Here is a 22,678-nt window from a genome sequence, read left to right as displayed (position 1 = left end):
ATGAAGTTCTGCATCTTGGTGACCTTTGCTCCTTGTAGCCTCACTATTCCATCTATCTCCCTCCCATTCACACACATGTACTCTGTCTTATATAGCTGACTTTCATTCCTCTTCTTTCAAGTGCATACCTCCAACTCTCCAAGGTCTATTCCACCTGTTCCCTTTTCTCACCACATATCAGAATGTCATTTGCAAACATTATAGGCCACAGGGATTCCTGCTTGACCTCATTTGTTAGTCGGTCCATCACCAGAACAAACAAGAAGGGGCTCAGAGTGGATCCTTCATGCATATCCCTTCCTCTACTCTTATAGGTCACTTTACGTTCCTCCCTCTTTTGGAAATAAGTGTTGACTACAGCCATTTGCATTCTCTTGGCAAAATCCACCACCATATGTCCTTCCTGGTTTCCTTCCTTGAGACCAAACCTACTCATCACTTCTTCATCTCCTCTGTTTCATTCCCTAACATGTCCATTCAGGTCTGCTCCAATCACCACTCTCTCCTCCCTGGGAATTTTCTCTATCACTTCATCCAGATTCTTCCAAAAAGTATCTTTCTCCTCTACTTCACATCCAACTTGTGGAGCATAGTCACTGATATTTAGCATCAGATCTTCTACTTTTACCTTCAGACACATCACTCTATCTGATACTCTTTTCACCTCTACTACATTCTTTGCCAACTCCTCCTTCAGAACCACACCTACTCCATTTCTCTTTCCATCCACATCATGGTAAAACAATTTAAATCATTCTCCAATACTGTGAGCCATGCTGCCCTTCCACTTGATCTCTTGGACACATAAAAAATATACCTTCCTTCTTTGCATCATGTCAGCCAACTCTCGACCTTCGCCTGGCATTGTCTCTACATTTAGAGTTGCCACCCTCAGTTCTATATTCTTGAATTTCCTCTTCTCCCTCTGTCCACTGACATGTTTCCCTGTTCGTGGTCTTCAACTAACAGTAGCACAATTTCTGGTGGCACTCTGTTTATCAACAGCACCGGTGATGTGGTTAACCCAGGCCTCGACTGATTCAGTATGGTGAGTCGCTTAGATGAACTTGAATATTAGTTATGGCAAACGTGTATTACTTTGAATGCCCTTCCTGACACAACTCTCATCGTTTACCCAGGCTTGGGACTGGCACAAGAGATACACTGGCATGTTTTATTTATTAAAGAGAACATGAATAAAATACATTCAGTAAATACCCAACAATGCATTGATACAAAAGCTTAAAACAAACAATAGAAGAAAAAATACTGACACAAAATTACACAATTAAAGAACTAAATTCAGAGAAGCTGTGGCAATTAAACAAGTGAAAATTCTTTAAGAGGATTACGTCTGAAAAGCCAGACACAAAGAAACTGGCCTTGGTCAAGAAGTTTCTGCACTCCGAACACACAGAGGCAGACATGGAGTTCATTAGATTGCTCCTGTGCGTGTAACTCTGGATGGAAGTGGTATTAAACTGGGTCATTAACTCTGTTGTCACCATCCAACAGAGGAGAAACATCCTGTATGAAGTTCCCTGAATGAAGTTATATTTGCATTCTAAAGCTGAATATTTACAGTAACTGAATGCTTAATGTACATCAGTTCTATTAGAGGTCACAGCAAATTACCAACAACATATATTTCTATGAGAGTAATTATAAATGGTGTGAAGTCACAGTCCCATGCTGTTTGTGTCATACAAGTCATATATATTGTCAGTTTTATGTTATCTTTAGCAAACTAGTCTGAGAAAATCTAAGAAAGTTATTAGTTTTACTTAAAATTTTACATGTCTAGCTGAAGTCACTATCTTTCATTAGTTGGCCAAGTCCATTGGGAACCTAGTGGGGGGAAATATTTAAAATGGCAACAAAAAAAAAATCTAAATTACTTGCTTTAGTTTTCTCACTGTTCTCATTTTTTTATTAAAGTCTCTGGTGGAAAATTACTAACTGAGCATCTGCAAGACTAGAAACAGTGAGATTTGAGCAACAAGTTTTACAGTCCACTATAATTCCAGACAGGCTTAGGCTTCTAAATTAGGCATAAACTGACCTCTTACTTTGTGTGGACTAATGGAATTGTTTGTTGGGCCAGTTCTTTGCTTCTAAAGCACCACACAATTTACTGTCTGGAAACTCTACAAACAAACACACAAACTAAGCCTCCCACATGTATTCAAGAGTTATTTTCTTTCACTCAACCACACATGGAGATGAACCACAAAACCTACATGCATGCAAACACACACGCCACTGTTCTTAAATGAAAAGACACCCCCCCACACACCCCCACCCACACACACACACATACGCAATATAAATAAATAAACATATTTTAGAGAACTCTGAAACAACTATTTAACTCTTAAAGAATCCTAAAAAAAATGTTTTTTGTCTTTTTACTGAATGACACCTTGTTTGTGTGCAAAGTAAGCCTTTATAGAACTCGGCGCTTTTCAACAATTGGGAACACAACAAACTGTCAATGCAGTGAAGTGTGTGGTGAGGTCCAGCATAGAGACAGATCATGGGAAATTATATATATATATATACATTTTTTTTTTTTTTTATATAAAAAACAAATCCACGGTACAACAAAGACAGGGAGTCTGATTAAAACCTAGAGGTAGAGAAAATGATGAACCATGTTTGTGACCTAATGTGAGCACAAATCAAATAACAATAAGAAACCTTGAACTCGACATGCTGGGAGAAGTAATGACAAAACACAGGACGGGTGTGATAATCTCTGAAATATATTCAGATGAGGGAAGAACTGAAACAAAGAAACAGGCTAATTTCAATCTAGATCTGTTATAGGAGAGATTATTTCAGTTCAAAGTCATTATCTGCCTCAGATAGTGATGTCAGAAAGACACTGAACCCCTCATTGCCTCTGATCTGTGTCCCATCGGTGTATGAAGGTGATAAAGCTCTGATTAGTCTCTTTATTTCTATTATCTTTGTAGAGATGTAGTAGAGAGCTGTATGAATGTGTGTGTGGAGGTAAACGAGGGCACAGATTGTGTTAAAGCACTTTGAGTATCTTGATTAGATAAAAAGGTGCCATATAAGTACAGTCCATTTACCATTTACCATAATTAATAGCCTGAGTAAGCTCTATTAATTAATCCCATGCATGTAAATAGATGTATTTTTTTGTTATATTTCTTACAGGAAAAGCTTTTCATGTGAACTTGCTAGAGAGGCAGTTTGTCTCTGGTACCTTTGTGTGTGTGCTTTTTTTTTTTTTTTGGCCCTTTTTTTTGTATATGTTAATGTTTGTCCACTTGGAAGAACTACAATCTTGTGATACAAACAAAAAGTCATTCACACGCAAACCATGTCTTTGTGGGTTGTGAATAATGTCAGAGCAGAAGAAATCAAGTCAACACATGAAACAGTGAGCTTGACCTCACACAAAGCAGACACATTGGACAGATTGTCCTCTGCCCCCCAGCTTGCAGAAATTAATGAAATAGCTGTTTGACAAAGATATGAAGGAGGTTGAATCTGTCCACATGCGGCCACTGAATGAGTTGCCTTTAGCCCCAACATCTAGTTAGATGAAGGGGATGAAAGCAAGAAGATTGTAATAGAAGGGGAGAGGATGGAAGAATCAGTCTCAGTAGTAATTAAACTTTTGTGCAGCTGAGTCAGATTTAGAAGCAGCTTAATCATGTTTCAGGTTTAGTGCAGTACTTAAAGCCAATAAAGACACTAAAAGTCAATACTTACGAGCAAATGATTAAACGTTGACTTGATGGCGGGTGTAGATGAAAAACTGGGAAACTCAAGTTATAATTACCCATTTCATAAACATATTGACCAAAGTTCAGGACATGGATGATTATAGAAGCTGGAGGTGGCCTTTAGATCTGAAAACAAAAGCTGCTGCAGAAAAGCAGAACTGTTTGCACAAGCTCAAAATGCCCCCCCCCCCCCCACACACACACACACACACGCACAGATATTGATATTTCCTTTTACATAGAGAAACCTCTCACTAATGCTATTTCGACTGACTAATACTGTTGTTAGAAGCCTCCTCTCACTCTGCAGCCAATCCCAGAGCTGCCTTTGAACTCAGCTGCCAAAAAGTGTAACTGTGCATGTCTCTTGGAATGATTTGGTACATTTTAATGATGGCAAGAGGTGAAGGGACGAGTGGGAGCGGAGGGTTCGACAGAAAGCAAATCAGAGGCTGGAGGGCTATCAACATGGTAATAAAGTGCAGGAGAAGGCTGAGGAGAGTGAGTGAATTCCTGAGCGTGAAGGTTTGGGTGGGCATGAATATGAATTCCTCTGTTATGGTATGTGTGTTGCAAAGGTGATGTCAGGCTATATAACAGCTTTTTGTTGGGTTGAGTGACAGGATTATTAGCTGACAAAAACAAAAATAACTTTCATCAGTGTGAGGCCAAGGGCCACGTGTTTGATGTTAAATTGAAGGAATCACGACTGAGGGACGATTAGAGGCCAAAGGTTAGACAACGAGGTCATTACAGAGGAGCAAGTGACGGCATAAAAGGCATTTAACTGTTGCCTTTAAAAGTCCACAAATGATTAGTGCCCTTGAAAGTTTTGATGGTGGCAGACTAATATTCATGAAAGGGGTCAAAATAAAATTGCATGCATGGAAAATGTTTTTTCATTCAACCTTTATTTATACAGGTTAATCCCATTGAGTCTCAGGGACTCATTTACAAGAGAGACCTGATTTTTTTTAAACAGAGTGATGACAACAGTGGACAACAAAGACAATAAATGACAATCACAAAGGATGCGTACAAATTGAGAATAACAAGTGAAAATAATTATAAGGCGGTGTAGAAAACTAAAAACAGGAACATGTCTGCATTGGTTTTGGCCTTGAACTTAACAAATGTTTGAAGCCACTTAGAGAGGTCAAGGTTGAGAGCTTCAGATATTTTTGCAAGATATTCCAGGAAACAGGAGTGGAGTAGGAGAAGGCCCTTTTGCCAAGTTCAGTCTGCACTGAGGGGACACTGCAGGTAATAATGTCCTGAGAGCGCATGCTGTAGCTGCACTCATGCAGAGACATGTAGGAGGAGATGTATGAAGGCAACAGACCAAGAAGTTATTTAAAGATGAAAATGTACCAGTGAGAGAGTGTGTGAAGTTAATGATGACCAGTTAACCAGTGAATACAGGGTGCAATGGTGGGTACGGTAGTTTACAGCCAGTTATGAATCTTAGCGCACCATAATAGACAGCATCCAACATAAGCAGGGTGCTTGTAGGAGCGTTCATGTAAATAATGTCACCATAGTGAGGGAAGGAAAATCACAGTCTCAAGGCATTTCCTAGCATTCAGAGGTTGACAGGATCTATTTTAATTTTAATTTGGACCAAGTTAAAAGCAAAACTTTAAAGCCAAAAGTAACATGTCAGGGCAGCACAGTGGCGCAACTGGTAGAGCTGCTGCCTCTCAGCGAGCAGGTCCTTGGTTCAAACCCCGGTCCAGGGGCCTTTCTGGGTGGAGTTTGCATGTTCTCTCCGTGCATGTGTGGGTTTTCTCCGGGTGCTCCGGTTTCCTCCCACAGACCAAAAACATGCATGTTAGGCTGATTGGTAACTCTAAATTGTCCCTAGGTGTGAATGAGAGAGTGAATGGTTGTTTGTCTCGTTTGTCTCTATGTGTCCCTGTGATGGACTTGCGACCTGTCCAGGGTGTACCCCGCCCCTCGCACAGTGATGGCTGGATATGGGCACCGGCGACCCCCGTGACCCAAAATGGAATAAGCGGGTAAAGATAGTGGATGGATGGTAGCATGTCAGGAGGGAAAAAAGGAAACAGGAAATAATTTATTGATAAGAATGGATTCAAATAAGTTGCAAAAAGTTCTATTAAAAAATTGCTTTTGTTTAGACCAAACAAAATCTACAGATAACGTCATCAAGATGCACAAAGTAAAGGGTTTGCCAATGTCACTCACTCTATGAGGTGTAATTTAGAAATTATTTAATTACAACAGTGCATGCATGGTGGATCAGGATTTTAACAGAGATAAATGTTTTTCATTAAAAAATGGTGAATGGATTGTACATATATACCACTTTTCAATCTAATCAAGATACTCAAAATGCTTTACAACACAATCTGTGTCCTCATTTACCTCCGCACACACATTCATGCAGCACTCTACTACATCTCTACAAAGATAATCTGAATAAATCATTCTAAAGAGACTAATCGGAGCTTTATCACATTCATACACTGATGAAACACACATTAGAGGCAATGAGGGGTTCAGTGTTTTGCCCAGGGACACTTCAACATGTGACTGTTGGTGGAATCGAACCCCCAACTCTCGCATTGGAGGACGACTGCTCTAACCACTCAGCCACTGCTGCCCTACAAGTTGAAATAACACGTTAGAAAAAGTTGAAACGTTGGTTAACTCTGCAGTTGAAGGTGTTAGCAGGTTTTATACCAGCACGGACCATGCATAACTGAACTAGGTGGAAAGGTTAAACATTGCAACAAAGTCAAAGTGCCTTTTTTAATAACTTTTAGTTATGTTCCTTCCTCAACCCATGACCTTGGTCTGTTTTTTCTCACTGTTAGGTCACTTCCTTGGAAATCACAGTGTGCTGGATATCCTGAGGCAGGAGGGCTACGAGATCGTCCATGTGCCCTCTGACCATCAAGAACAAGTCACTGAGTATGAAAACACACACAATTGCTCTAAAACAGAAGTACGATGATGACAAAAACACTAAATACCTGTTTCTTAAACAGTTCAAACTTGGTAATTTGAGGGACTTTTATAAATGGAATTTTTTGAGTTGGACTTAGGCCAGTCATATTTCTTAATCTCACTGGTATCCCTAAACACACCCTTTGACCATTCATTTGAAGTCACAAGGGCTGATGGGAGGACTCTTCAAGAAGCCAATATGTGATCAGTTATTACTTATTCGTTGTATGTTGTCTTTGCTGGAGTTTACAGCTTGGAACTCTATTATGTGCTTGTTAAGGACCATAACAATAAAGTAACATTGTAATGCTTTTGTGACGATAAATAACATTAACATAGAAAACACATTTGTGTGATATTTACTAGGCATGGGGCCGATCCGATCCAGTCTCCGTATCGGGCTCAGATACCAGCATAATTTACGTATCGTATTTTCCCAATCCAACCTGCAGAGATTTCCGATCCATGATGCATGTTGGCTTCAAACTATGGAATGGATTTTCTGAACGGAGGCGCGTCTCATGAACCCAGAGTAATAAGACCCACCTCACATTCAGGAAATCCATTTCATAGTTTGCAGCCAGCTAAAACGTGCAGTAGCACTGTGGCTAACGGCTAACCAACTTTTCATCGAAACGTGTCCGCTGTGTGGAAGTATTTTACACTAGAAACACCACAAAACAAGACAGCATCGTGCAATGTCTGCAGAGCCATAGCACCACATTAAACCGCGGTAAAGTTAGTTTTATGCTGGACATTCGAGCTCCGGGGCTTCAGTGGTTTGTCATTTTCGTTCAGTCCGGAGAAGGCAGTCAGATTTTGGTCATTGGCGCTCAGTCTGCCTGTCTCGGAGGAGGGGCAGACTGAGCGCGGTTGACCAAAATCAGACTGCCTTCTCTGGACTGAATGAAAAAAACACACCGCTGAAGCCCCGGAGCTCGAATGTTTACCGAGAAGTTGCTAAACGTCATCGTAATTAATGACCAACCACTATCAGTTGTAGAAAATGAAGGATTTCGCAGCTTCATACTTGCAGCCAAGATATAGTTTAGCCTCCAGGAGATATTTATCAGTACAACAGTAGACAATCATAAAAAACATATGATTTGAAAAATACAAGAAAATTATTTATAGAAAAAAACTGAACAAAAACAGCCACATTATAAAGAGGTAAAATATAAAAACAGGAACATGTCCGTGTTGGTTTATGCCATGAACTTAGCATCAAATCACTTTAATATCCACTTTAAAGCTAGGAATAATAATAATAAAAATAAAAATAAATGTTTTGTGTTAACTGGATTTAATTCTAACTTTGAAACTTATCTAACATCAATAAAACTTACGTCATGTTGCCTTTTTGGACATGCATATATTTGTACAAATTGTACTTGCCTATAGAGAGGAGATTATTACAGACTCATATAAAATCAATAATGATGATGATATCGGGACGGTATCGGTATCGTCTGACACCCAGATTTAGGTATCGGGATTGTATCGGAAGTTAAAAAAATGTGGATCAGTGCATCCCTATTATTTACTTTGAGTGGATCATAACAAGTGTGACTCTGCTAAAAAGCCACAGACTGCTTCACCCTAACCATTGCTAAAAGAACTGGGACACTTTTCTTAAAGAAACTCACAATCTGATGTAATCCATTCGATTGTCCAGAGAGTGAACATTCGTTAGCATGGGTTAGCTCTCAACTTAGCATTAACTCCTCTTTGCTTCTGCATCCTGGAACACAGCAGCGTCTCCTCGCTGGTAACACTTCAGCTGCAGTCGAGCTCCTCCTCTAGCTTGCTTGACGAAGGAGTCCAATTCACCCAGTACACTCAGCAAGTGTTTACTGTGACAAGACATGTTGTTACGAAGATCCAGCAGAAAATGTTGCTCATACTTTTTTGCACCCCCCTCCCCCCCCCCCCCCCCCACACACACAAAAGCCTTTCTGTAGGCTCTGTATTTTTGTATTCCTCTGGTTAATGGTGATAGAAACATCACTATCTGTACATCAAATGTATTACTGCAGACTACAGTTGTAAAAACAGCCTCACTGCCTCCTTCCACCCAACCTGTCCAGTTACCAGTTTATGGTTTTAAAGCTGACAAGTGACTGACATGTTGTGGCACAAAATACTAGTACATACTACACACACACACACACATGCACACTTTTAGTCCAAGGTGATGTGTCGGGTGGAAAAAGACCACATTATGCCTGCATGACGGGTGTTTATGAAAGCTGCAGGCCCCAGACCTGGAGTGTGTCAAAGTGATTGGCAAAAATTTCTGTAAGAGCAATAAAGTTAGGAAAATGACAGACAGCACAGAGCAGAGCTGAGTTTGGCTGAACAGTAGCTGGACCGCAGACCAGAAGCTATCATCACTCTGACCTAACCGCCAGGTCCTGAAATGGAAACTATCAAATTTAAAATAACCAAAGAGATAAAACTTATCATTAGTGAAACGTCCCGGTGGAAATAGTGACTGAAAAATTGTTGAAAAAAAAAAAATCCTTATTCTTTATCCACCATGAAACACAAAGCCCCATTCAGTCCCATAATGACAAGAAAAAAAAGTTTGAATAATGGTTGAAAGAGAGACGAGCATGCGTAAAGTTTTCAGTGAGGTTCTGGGTGGTCTTTTTTGGTCAAATGTTAGTCTTATAGATGACATATGGAGACCATGAGCGTTAAACTTTCCCCTAATGTTGCCTGCTGGGTATTTCAGCCACTCAGGGCAGAATTAACAAGGCAAAGCTTCCCTTCATGTCCTTGACTAAAGTTATGGGTTGGAAGTGGAACGCAATTGAGTGTTCAAAAACCACAAAAATAACATTCACTAGCAGCAGGCTAAAAACTGCAGGGGAAAGTACAACAATAACATTACCAGTTCTTATTTCCTGTTCACTGTGTCAGTAAATTGTTTTAGCGCAGCCACTGATTATGCTGTTTTATGTATTGAATTTTTTTTAATCATTCCTTTTTGTCTGCTTTTTCTCTTTCCCAGTAATAAGCAAGATCTACAGGAGTCTGCAACAGGTTCAAACCAGGACATGAGCACAGTGACTCCCACCAGTTTACCAACCAGTTCACAGATGGAGCTGGATCCAGAGGACAACACTGGCCTTGAAGGTGACGACCTGCCTCACATGCCTCTCCCCGACACCCTGAGCCAGCTAGAAGAGTTTGGACGGTACAAACGACCCAGAAAGGCTCACCGTGGCCACAGGAGGCCACGCCTCTTCAGCGACCTGTGGGTCCGCCTCGGGGATGGGTGAGGAATCCTTTTGGATAAGTCGGCTGTGACTGATTTGAAGCTCTGAAAAGATATTGACATCAGCTGAATAAAACAAGTTAAGAAATGTTTTTAAAGTTTCAATTAACTTTATGGTGGAGTGTAAAAGTTTGAATTTACCACTTCTAAAGAGACACTTTGTTGTATTTTAAAGTGTTTTTGATCAATAGTTCTTGAGACGTTCCGAAAGTCTTTTACAGTTTTTATTTGGGATTTTTCTTCCTTTTTATACATTTTCTGTCCAGTCCTTGTACCTGACCATGACAGCATTTTGTTCTGTGAGGTGCAAAACATGGGCAAAGTGTACAAATGGATAAAAAAAAATGGTCAGGCCTAAAAAAAATCTAGAGCAGAGGAATAATGTCTGAAATATTACATCCTAAAAATTAAAATAAACATGTAACAAAGACCTGACACAGAACCTGAAAGATGCTGGTCCTGAAATATCACTTCATGTCTGTTAAACTGACAAGATGCTGATAACAATCACCTTAAAATTCACATGTAAAACCAGTTGCTTGCTAAGTTATGTGTCAACACAGGCTCATTTCTCCAGCTCAGGGGTCTTTTCATGCCTCGGTGATTCATACGTCAGTGTGTTTTAAGGAAGTACAAACAAATTAATTAAATAAAAAACATATATTAATCTGTTGCTGGACAGAAAATGAGTGAAAAAGTTGCCAAAGTATTTTAGAAAGTCTAAAAGTTTCATAAAACTGAAAGGGTATAGCTCAAGACAGTATAGTAGATTGGTGTTTAGGTAGGAAACTGATGTGGGACTGGTCGCATGTTTATTTTTTATTTATTTAATTAATTTATTCATTCATTTAAAAGAAAGAAAACAATTTCATCAAAAAGACAGAGGAAAAAATCAATCATGTAAAACAGAAGAGAATGAAATCATTCAATGTGTTTGTACTTTACATTAAACAGTATTTGTACAGTAATTAGAGTGGAATATATTTTATTTATTTGCAAATAAAGGAGGCTAAAGATTTTTCCCAAAGATAGAAAAACATCTGACACAGAAAAATCAGCTCCACTGCTTCAAACTGTTTAATGGCATCATTATTTGCTGTTTATTTCCCTCTCCCAGCACCACACCCCCACCTGTTGTGAAGATGATCAACAGGTACATGACAGTGGAGCCTCCTCCGTCCCACCAAGAGCAGCAGAGGCGGATGGAGACCTACGTCACAGAGCGACGCCCTGCTTCGCCCTCCCACACTCTGCACAGCCGCAGCTCGGCCCAGCTGGTTCACTTTGCACTCATGCCGCCGTGTGCTTTAGCCTGGCTGTTATCACACCTGCTGCTCACCTCATGACTCAAACACACCATCTCACAGGCAGAAACACTTAAATGAAGCTACTGCATGGAAACCAGAGCGGAGGAATGTACCTGACAAACACAGGACAGCTCTCATCAGAGCAGGCAGACTCTGTTTAGGACGTGTCTTCAGGTGGGACAGTCCAGCAGAGGGACAGCTCTGCTCCGAACACAGAGTCCTTACATTCACTGAGTTCACAACTTTGTGTAAAAACACCGACACGAGCGATGGATTAACTGTAGAAGGAAACGTTTGAACCTCATGAAAGTATTAAAAACACGTGAACAGTTTAGACGAGTTGGAGTCTTTTACCTAATGAAACTGTATTACTGTATAGAAATAGTAACTTTAATAATGAGAATAGCACATAATAATAACGAGAGTTATAACTTTGTGATAAGCATGTTGTGTATGAGTTGGAGCGCTCAGTCAACACTTTGTAAATTGTGCATTTTGTTCATAAAGAAAAATTGTATATTTATTAATTCTGGAAATAAAGAGTATATTTTCTTGCTTTTTGATTATAAACAAAACATAATAAAAGAAAAATATAATGACATACATCACGAGTTCTCTTTTTATTCCACAGCCACCATAAATACAGAAGGATTAAATCAACGATGGCATCAAATCCTGAAATATCAAAGACACTTAATTCTGATTGTTTTCTCTTTAAAATGACAAATACTTTGCTTCAGCACTGAAATGTTTTATTTTACTTGTTTAAAATGTGCTCATGCTAAGTGATTTTAAAAAGGCATTGGGTATGTAGCTGCTGGAATTAGAAACAAGTTAATTTTACAGTGGACTGAGTGAAACCTGCAGGGGGTCATCTCTGTGTGCCACCTGCTGGTGGACAAGAATTACAGTTTAAACCCTCACACAGAAATCCATCCATTATCTTTACTCACTTTTTCCTTTGCAGACCGTGGGGGTCACTGGTACCCATATCCAGCAGTCACTGTGTGAGAGGCTGGGGGGACACCTTGGGCAGGTCTCCAGTCCATCACTGGGACACATAGAGACAAACAAGACAAACAACCATTCACTCTCTCACGCACAAAATTTAATTAAATTCAATTCAGTTTATTTGTATAGTACCAAGTCACAACAGATGTTGTCTCAGAGCACTGAACAACAACATTCACGTAAATAAAATACAATTAGTAACATTTATCTAAGGTAGGGTAGCCATCAGAAAATGTGTTGAGTCTACCAGGTAAGTCTCCCATTTTGAGCAAGCACAAGGCAACAGTGGAAAGGAAAAACTCCCTTTTAACAGGAAGAAACCTCCAGCAGAACCAGGCTCAGGACGAGTGGCCATCCGTTTCAACAGACTGCGTTTGAGAGGACAGGAAGGAGAAACAGACACAGAATGGCAGCTCAGAATGGAGGCGAGCAGGAGAACAGGTCCTCACTATAGGAGCAAAGACAAGCAAAAAACTTGTTAGGATATAAATAATTACAAATTAAATTCAATTGTGTTCATTTGCCACTATTTGATGAAATGAGTTCAATTTGTCCTCCAGTAGTCTAAGCCTAAATGCAGTATAGGATAAGAGATAGGTCAGGAAACCAAGCCTACCCTAACTATAGGATTTATCAAAAAGGAAAGTCTTGAGTCCAGTCTTAATCTGGACAATGTGTCAGCCTCACAGACAGAAACTGGAAGCTGGTTCCTCAAGAGAGGAGCCTGATAACTGAAAGATCTGCCTCGCATTCTGCTCTTGGAAACTCTAGGAGCCACAAGTAAGCCTGCAGTCTGAGAGGAAAGTGCTCTGTGAGGAAAATATGAAACAGTAAGATCTGGAATATAGATTTAGATTTATTTAGAGTGAGTATTTTGAGATTATAAACCTATTTATGTTGTTTTTATAACTATTCACTTTGTCAAGAAATGTGCTTTGAGATCAGCCCCAAAAACCCGGTTGGGCCAGTGAAGGAGTTAGTAGATTAAAAAAAGGAGTATTATAAGTGAAAAAGGGTTATTTTAGTGTGCAATATGTTAATAAAAAATGTGTGTCTGTTTAAAGTGAATAAAGAAAGGAGTTGAGACCGCTTAATCTGAAGAGATGAAATCAAATTCAGAATTATCAAACATGTAATAATCAAAGCAATCAGTGCACAACATGAAGACATTTGTTGTGTGCCTATACTTAAGTGATTGTTCTGAGTCTTTAATACATAATCTTGATATAATCACTTTTTATAATCAAATATATATTTGTGGTCTGATGCAGAAGCAATTGTAGCCTCTCTTTTTGGGGGTGCTCAAGCACCCCTACATTTTAACCCAGCACCCCTGAAAAATAAAGTATTTTATTTTTTATTTTATTTTATTTTTCTGGGGGAAGGGGGGGTTCTGGGTTTGAGTTTTAGGTTCTGCTTATTGCATTTATAATTCAATGCAACAAAATAAACAAATTTAAAAGGTAACAGATCGTTGTAATACTTAGTTTATAATGACTGTATTTGCTGGATGTCCGGCTCCTGAGCTGCTGGCTTTCAGTAACTGTGCCCCCCTGAGCAGTTCTGTTAATAACCCTGCTGCTGAGGGTGGAATACAGTTTATTCTATTTCCAAAACCTAAACTGAGTCTGGAAAAATTTACAATATGGATAAAGCCCTGCGGCTGACCTCATGAGCTGAATACAAGTGATAAACAGGAAGTATCACGTTTGTTTGTACAAAGATAACTGCAGGTAAACTTAATGGTTAAATTAAAGTTTAATGCTGAAAGCTAGTTGTGCTGTTTTGTGTTGTTGCAAGTTCTGGTTGCTTAAGTTTAGTCTTTGTTGTTAACACTAAACTGATTTTGTACAACGTGGTACAAAAGGTTGTATAATGTAAAGCAGAGCTCTACGGCACTATTTCTTGTTGTGCCGAGCTCTCTAACATACAGTCAGAGAGTCAGAGGTTCTTTATTTGTCGTTCCACCACATATGGCACATGTGGTGGAACCAAATTGTGCACACAGGGTCCCAGTTACATCCAACAAAAGTATAAAATGTAAAAGAAAAACAGTAATAAAATCTAAGATATGAACTAAGAAAAACATCAACTAAAACTACACTAAGCACTTCTAGTACAAAAGCAATACGACGAACAGCAGAACGAACATGAGTCTGTGTGAGCAGATGAGCACGCATGAACACAGCAGCATGAAACAGATCAGCAGCAGCATGAAACAGATCAGCAGCAGCATGAAACAGATCAACAGCAGCATGAAACAGATCAACAGCAGCATGAAACAGATCAACAGCAGCATGAAACAGATCAGCAGCAGCATGAAACAGATCAACAGCAGCATGAAACAGATCAGCAGCAGCATGAAACAGATCAGCAGCAACATCATGTGATTCTTCACAGTGATTATTCTGGTTAGAGATTCATGAGTCTAACAGCCTCAGGGTAGAAGCTGTTCCTCAGTCTAGTGGTTAAATAGTTATTGATTCAAGTGTTTACTTGTAAACGTAGATGTTTAATAATCCTTTAAAATACACCAGACTGCAGGAAATGGCATCTACTTTATTCAAAATTTTCTGGGGGAGGACCCCCAGACCCCCCACCATTGTGTCCCTTCACACATTATGAATGTTTCTGACACCAGTGACCACCACATTGTTCAAGACATTCACAATTTCTCTGTCTTAATCAAGATTCAAGTATTTTTATTGCAATTGCTGTGGTCGTAAGGACAAAGGGGTTGGTGTGAAGGTGTCTTATTTATAATTTAGTTTTATTTTAATTTTTCTCTTTTTTTTTTTTTTTTTCCTTTTTACGATGGATGTATCTGCTTGCTGCTGAATTTTGACACCATAAGCTGCATCCTGTTCACAAAATTATTGATTAAAGAAGCAAAGTATGAGAAATAATTAAACTGTTGGATTTTTCATCATTCTACCTCAGTGGATATTTTTTTAAATGATCACAAGACAAAGAAAACACAGAAGTGCTTGGTTATAAGAACTTTGTGGGAGGTTTTAAGGGTTTCTTGACTAAATAAACAACACCCTGGTGTTTTGTGCCTAAACACCAAAGGGCACTGGACCAGATACCAATTGCAATTCATCAAATAAGAGGGTGAGCGGTGTGAAGACTGGGGAATAACACTTAAGACAATCAGGAGCAAACCAGGAAGTAAAAGAAGATGTATCATGTAGAAGACATTCTAGAAATGAAGGAGGAAGTAACAATGACACATTGTTACAATTAAACCAAAATTAAATTATAAAATATGAATACATAAATAAATTAAAATATATACCAAAAACCTTATAGTAATGACTCAATTTTACTGCTTTTCTAGGAGTTTTCATGTTCTCTCTGTGCATGCACAGGATTTCTCTGGGTAGCCTTTGCCAGTTTCCTCCCACAGACCAAAAACATGCATGTTAGGCTGATTGGTAACTCTAAATTGTCTCTAGGTGTGAGTGAGAGAGTGAATGGTTGTTTGTCTCGTTTGTCTCTATGTGTCCATGTGATGGACTGGAGACCTGTCCAGGGTGTCCCCCGCCTCTCACACAGTGACTGCTGGATATGAGCACCAGTGACCCCCGTGACCCGGAAAGAAAGAAGCTGGTAAAGATCATGGATGGATGGATCTCCAAAGTGAAGCAGAAAGACCTTCTTACATGTTACTTAACATAAAATGAAACAAAACCTTGTATTATGGATCTCTTTACTCTAGTTTCACCTAATTATTCTTGACTCCTGTAACATATTCAGGCATTATATGATTTAGAAATAAAAGTAAACCCACTTTAAAAAGTCTTCATAAAGACGGATCTGCAACTACGCGCACCTGTACTTACAGTTTATGACGCTAGATGGCAGCAGAGTTACAGAATAACTTCGGCACAGACCGGAAGGCAAATAGTAGAAATTTGAGGCCTCACATTCAGCCTGGGAGCAAAGACAGTAACATATATTATACTTTAACCTTACTCTCTTCATGTAAACATAACTCAGTCAATAATGACAAAATATATATTTCAATTCATAAGCTATAATATTCTGACACAAGTTTATAAATTATTGCAGCTAACACAAATAAAATAATTTTATGAAAAAATATATTTCTGTCATTTTTACCCAGTTAAATTTATAATAATTCACAGAGCCTGCCACTTTGCCTTATCACAAATATGCTGACAAGTCCAAAATTATATTTATTCTTATTTGTCATTAATTTGTCAATTTTTTGTTACACCATCTGTTTAATATTCAAACTATCAATTTTTATTTACTTATTTTTATTTCATTTTTTTAAATATTCCTTAATACTTAAAAAAAAAAAAAATCCATGAATGAATTTAAATTATCTTAAAATTAAACGTTTAAAAGACTTCACTTATTCAAATGTAATATAAGTGATTATTTACAGTTGAATAAAACAAATGAATAAAACATTTACAGGTTGAACAAATTCTAACAGCAACTTATTAACATTACAGTTTGAAGTAAATTATAAAATGTCAGCGTAATATATTTTACGTCAAGTCATAGTATAAATTAAATATTAATACAAACGCCACCAAATTTGTTTAAATTCATTATATGCTCTCAAGTATTATCACTATACCAAATAATGAAATGAAACTGATTTTAAACCAAATTCAGCTTTATTCAGGCAAATTGTGAACATTTGTTGCATCAAACAAATGGAGGAAGAGCAACTTTTTTTTGTTTAGATCAAACAAACCCTTAAGCCCAGACAGGGCAATATTAGCCTTAGTTAAAATACCATTTTCCCTGGGCTTTGGGGTGTTGTTTGAGGGAGTGGGGCCTTGACAGGGTGCTCTGAGGGCTGACCCTCCCTCTGCTGGGGACACGCTGCCAGCCGCATATAAATAAAAGATTACAGTGGAAAATCAATTTCTGAGCAAACTCATTAAAAATGCCCCTCACCTTAAACGATTCACATTTCCTTCCATTCAACCTGTTAGCCACGTTAACCCTCACCCACACCCCTCACATTCCCACCACCAGGGCCTCGTCCTCCCTCCTCTCCTCCATCCTTCCTTCACCCTGTTGCTCTCCCCCAGTGGTAATTACTTGCACAAGTCGTTTCTGCCCTTTGATTTGCGCCGTTTCACAAATGAAGGTTAAGTTTGTTTAACCGTGGTGGATTTGCCAGTCATGTTAGAGCATATAATGTGGCAGGTCCTCGGTTTCCTCAGACGTCGTTCGGTCCGACCCCCTCCTCTGCAACCTCGCCTCCCTCCTTGTTGGGCTGGAGGTATAGGGCCGGGGGGACTCCAAGGTTAAAGCTTATTGGGCCTAAGGAAACCTTAGCGGATCAGGCTTTAGATCCACTCAAAGGGAACGAGGAAATTGTTAAAGATCACCTCTGGTAAAAGGATTAAGACGCAGTCAAGGGAGATTTTTCAGAGCAGGTTAAGGTGCTCACTGACACCAAAGAAATAGAAAAAATACATATTTTAGTGGCTAAAGTTCTTGGGTGTATAGGTGTATACTGTATCCTTTACAATGTCAATAACACATAAATGCATGGAAGAGGATGAGAGCTGGAGCTTAATCTTTGATCAATACCTGATGAAGAGTCACTGGAGCCAAGGAGAACATTGATCCCAGGGAGACGGAGTTAAGAGCAGAAGCATGTGCTGCTCTGCAGCGTTCACAATGATGACAGCAACAACAACCACAACAACCAGACAGGACGTTTTAATCACTCAGTGATCTGTCAAAAAGACACATTGTGATTCTCTGGAGCTGTTGTCAAAAGGAGTTTGTGCATTTAGATTTACAGCTGATTCAGTAAGTGTGTGTTTCAGGGACGTGTTTCCCTCCAGCCCCGTCCTGTGCGGCAACATGAGGGGGGGGCTTTGATGCTCTGTCTAGCCGATGGCAGCCATAAAGCTTTGGGAAAACAAAAGTGTGTTCGGCCCGAGGGCAGATAACTCCTCTCCTTTTAGATAATCCCCCTGACAATGATGGTGAAGCGGTGAGGTTTGAAGGGCTCTGTAAACTTGCAGCTCCTCTCTGGTTGTACTGGTTGAGATATTTTTTTTTCTCATTGACCAAGTCTTCTTAAAGGTTTGTGGCTTTAAAAACAGAAATGATCCCCGTGGCCTTGTAGAGCTTTAACACAGCTCAAGCTTTTAAGAGTCGGACACTGATACAAACTAAACTTTTACAATAATTCCCTTTGTCCAAAATAGCATTTTTACTTAAATAAAATTTATTTATTTTCATTTCCTGTTGAGATTGTGTTTAATTTATGTAGTTTATTTACCTTTTTTTTTTAAATCTTAAGATGAATAATCCATTTCTTAAATACCAAAATCTATAACTTATTCACAATTAAGTGAAATTGTAAAATAACTCAAATAGCAATAAAACTACTGAACATTACAAAAAGACCGTTTTTTATAGTTTATTATGATTCAGGTGTTCGTTAACAGTTGACACAATTAATTATTTTTACTGCTGATTTCACCCTTTTTTGTAATTTAAGAGCTGTTTGCACCACATTAGAATAGAGTGAACCTTTGGGGCGAGAAAACAAATGATGTCATACTTGAATTTATTGAATTTGTTTAAATACTTATAATATTTGTTGCATTTTTCTTAAATCTGCAAACTTTAGCAAATAAAAACTGACTTGCACGCAGATGTGTTGCACCATAATGTGTGTTTTACAACACACTAAAAGACAAAATGGTATGGTTTCAAGTGCCGAGGCAGGAAGAGCGAATATGCACCGAAGAAGGTAAAGAAGGTACAAAGGAGAAAGGGATACCGTGTGTGCCTGTGTGTTTGTGTGTATAGATGTGTGTCCTTGTGTGTACTGAAGGGTGATGGCGAGAGTGTTGTGTTTCACAGTTTTTTGCCATGATGCACTGCTTTATTATTCTGCACAAGGGGCACTTCACATGCGGAATGGGTTCTCTTTGATATCGACAGCAGCTTGAGGGAGAGAGTGCACTCAAAAACAGGCGAGGGCGAATTTATTCTGGGGTGGAAAAACAGATAGTTGTGTGCTTCCCTGGCAGCGGTTACTGCACATGCACGGAGAGCCAACCGCTTTGATGCTCCAGCAGTGACACTCCACACGCTAATGAAAAATGGTAATCACAGCTACATAAAAGCCCTCCGAGATAGAATTGGAGAAAAGGTATAGAAAAGCAAAATGACTTTATCTCATAATGCACAGTGTGATTAATTCTTCTTTCCGCAAACATATATTTTATGTTGTTTACCTGCTACAAAGCAGCGTGAGCCATCAGTTGACCCAGGAGGAAACGAGGAAGCAAAGGTCCTCTGATTAAGAACACTTTTTGTTCCCCATTGGACAGAAAACGCTTGAGAATGAAGGATTGTGGGGAAAAAAAGGAACGAGCTCTAACCTAAGCCTGATTTTTTTGCAGTAATTCAATCTGAACTGTGAATCTTAACAAGTACAACTTTTGCACAGACAGTTCTAATGTGAAAATGGTGAGGAAAAAAATATATAAATTTGAGACATATTAAGACTGAAATAAATGTTTTCTGTTGAAGATAAATGTGAACAATTTTCTGTTAAATATCAAACACATCAAATGGACGAGTCAGGCGTTTGCAAATTAAAATTTTGAATCGCAAATATGGACAAAGATTTGAAACAAATGACGATAATCTAATTTTGGCTTGTCTGCAGGCAGACTTATGTATTCTGTGTAAGTGACTTGGCAACACATGAATTTTGCAGAATTTTGTACCGTTCATTTTATTTGCGATGCTTGCTGAATCATATTTAATATCAGAACTCAACTTTGTGAAACTCCAAACTCATAGAATATCACAACGCACTTATAGTTACATTTTCTTTAAGTACTGTGAAGTAAAATAATATATAAATATATGTAGTATATTGTAATTTGATGCTGTGACATGCTTCACATAACCTTGCAGTAAAAATATATTTGGATTGTATATTTTTTGGTGTTTATCAAGAAGCAAAAAAAGATGACAGGACCTGAAGAATAACGTTGTATGAAAGAGAAGCAGGGAAAAGGCTGTGAAGGGAGAATACACGGGGCGGAGGAGGTGTGTTTGATCACCAGTGTTTGCTCACCCATCGACAGCGGAGCAGCCCTCCATCCTCTCATGTCCACTCACACACGTTCGCCTTGCTGACTGCTTCTTCCCAAGAGACCGAGCTGGAGGTCAGGGAGAAGGTGGAGGTCAAATGGGCTCTGATAAGTCCTGCTAATAGGTTGCTGTGTGTTTTGTGCGCTTGAAAAGTGTTATGTGGGGGGTCTGGTGGGCTAACTGAGGCTAAAAGCTAAGCGGACAAGCACACACAGACGTGCACATGGCATGCATGCGTGCACACGCAGTCTTTAAGGTCACAGCATGGGGTTGGAATGCTAAATAGGGAAGGATGGGGACATCAAATATTTTCTACCAATCACTGTCAGCTAACCACCTGAAATCTTTAGCTGTTTATGTACGAATCAGTGTGTGTGTGTGTGTGTGTGTGTGTGTGTGCGTGCGTGCGTGTGTGCGTGCGTGCGTGTGTGTGTGTGTGTGTGTGATTCAGACAGACATCCAGGCAGACAGATAGACAAACATGGTGTGTGTCAAGGCGCCAGACAGACAGACGGACAGATGGAGGTTTCGGGTGCAGGCTGGGGCCTCTCCTCCAGGTGTATACAGGTAACTCCAAGGCCAGGCTGCTCTTAAAACCTTGACAGTCAAGGTAACAGGTAATTGCGGAATGGTACTCATAAAACAGCTTGTTTGCTCATAGCCAGACTCCGCCCAACTTGTTTTAAAGATTAAACTTGGGGGAGTCAGTTCATCATATGTTGTTGTAAAGTCGGATCCTGCCTCCACTCCTCTCCTTCTGTAAGTATCCTTCAGGTTTTCACTTTGAGCTCGTCGAGCTGTAGTTTGGACTTCCTCTCTGTACGTCTCTCTGTCTTTATCTCTGCCTCTCCTCGCCTTCTGTGTCCACATTTCTCCGTCTTTACGAGTGACTCCATCACCCTCCCTCTTTCAATGTTTGGTTCCAGCTGATAAGCGACGACTAAAGGATGAGTCTGACTGCACCAGTTAATGTGCTCAAAGTTCACAGGATGTGCTGGGAGTGGAGTGGGGAAGGATGAGGAGGATGGGGCAGTCCGTAAATCCAAGCTGGAAAAACTGGGCCGCAGTCAACTTTTGGACCATGACTCGTAGCCGGTATTGTCTGAGACAACATGCACCCTGAAGCAATTGTCCATATCTGCCCGACAAGTCATTATCAGACAATATATCAAGATACGGATCAGCAGTTTGTATATGTGTCTACTGTCACACGTACTTACCCTCTGAGCAGAGTTAAGATCATTGCTTCTCTTTGCTCGCAGGCCAATAAATACTCTTAAGCGCACAAACCTGGAAATGCACGTGGACGCATTGAACTGAGTGCACGTATAACACACTCAACAAACACGAATGGCTGCAACTTCACACACGTGCATACAGGACAGTTTTCTGTCAAACAGAGTCACAGTTCATCTCCTCTCTACTCAACAATCAATTTTTTGTTTCAGACAAACAAACAACACTCCCACACACGCCGGTCATTGACACAGGATAAAACTCATCTTCCTCTTGCGCTCCGCTTTACCCTCTCCTGCTCTCCATCTTCTCATCCACAACCTTTTTCTCCCTCTTGGCCTTGATTTCGTTCCTTGCCCCAAATCCAGCTATTATAAATTCATCGAATGCTGTTGTGGCTGATTGAAGTGATGGGCTGATTCCTCGGGGTTTCCTGCCTGATGGAGGGTGCTATAGCAAATAGCCCAATGGGTCTGTTTAGATAACACTGACCTCTCGCAAACCTTTGCCGCATCTGCTGTGAGTGGGCTCTGTGGGATTCGCTGTCATCGGGAATGGACGTGGAATTGAAAGGGGGCAGTGAAACAAAGTGGAGAAAATAAGGAAAATGGTCAGTGAAAGAAAGAAAAGATGGGAAATGAGAGGTGGGGGTCACAGAGGAAATGGATATCTCGGGTGGATGACACGAACCTCTCCACGAACAAAAGTGTTAGTCATCATCAGGGCGAATTGTGAAGGTAGACAAGGGGCCGCCGCTTTGTTGGTCCCCCCGATCTGCATTCTGCCCATGGGGTTACCAGGGCAACAAGTACAGAAGACAGAGAAGCGGTGGTGGTGATGGGAGGGGGGAGTGGGGCATGGAAAGGGCACTCACCCTTTTCCTTGGAAATGGATATTCATTTGCTTTGTTCTTCAGGGGTTATGATCGTGTTGATGAACCAAAACACAAATTGTTTAAAGAGCCCACCCTCTCTGCTGGC

General features: G+C 39.8%; 1 protein-coding gene across 1 annotated transcript in view; it reads left to right on the top strand.

Moving 5' to 3' along the window:
* The window catches only part of trabd2b (TraB domain containing 2B), a 108,510-nt gene extending 97,096 nt beyond the window's left edge, over positions 1 to 11,414 (top strand). Inside the window, exons 5-7 of the mRNA XM_037674690.1 lie at positions 6,602 to 6,698; positions 9,751 to 10,017; positions 11,135 to 11,414. Coding sequence (XP_037530618.1) covers positions 6,602 to 6,698; positions 9,751 to 10,017; positions 11,135 to 11,363 — 593 coding nt within the window. The 3' untranslated portion in view covers positions 11,364 to 11,414. The remainder of the gene's footprint in view (positions 1 to 6,601; positions 6,699 to 9,750; positions 10,018 to 11,134) is intronic.
* Positions 11,415 to 22,678: the final 11,264 nt, after the last annotated feature.

The sequence above is a fragment of the Nematolebias whitei genome, chromosome 3 (assembly GCF_014905685.2).
Source record: "Nematolebias whitei isolate Nwh7 chromosome 3, NemWhi1, whole genome shotgun sequence".
NCBI classification, from domain to species: Eukaryota; Metazoa; Chordata; class Actinopteri; order Cyprinodontiformes; family Rivulidae; genus Nematolebias; species Nematolebias whitei.
The sequence above is the reverse complement of the archived record's forward strand: the minus strand, read 5'-3'. Positions and strand labels throughout refer to the sequence as shown.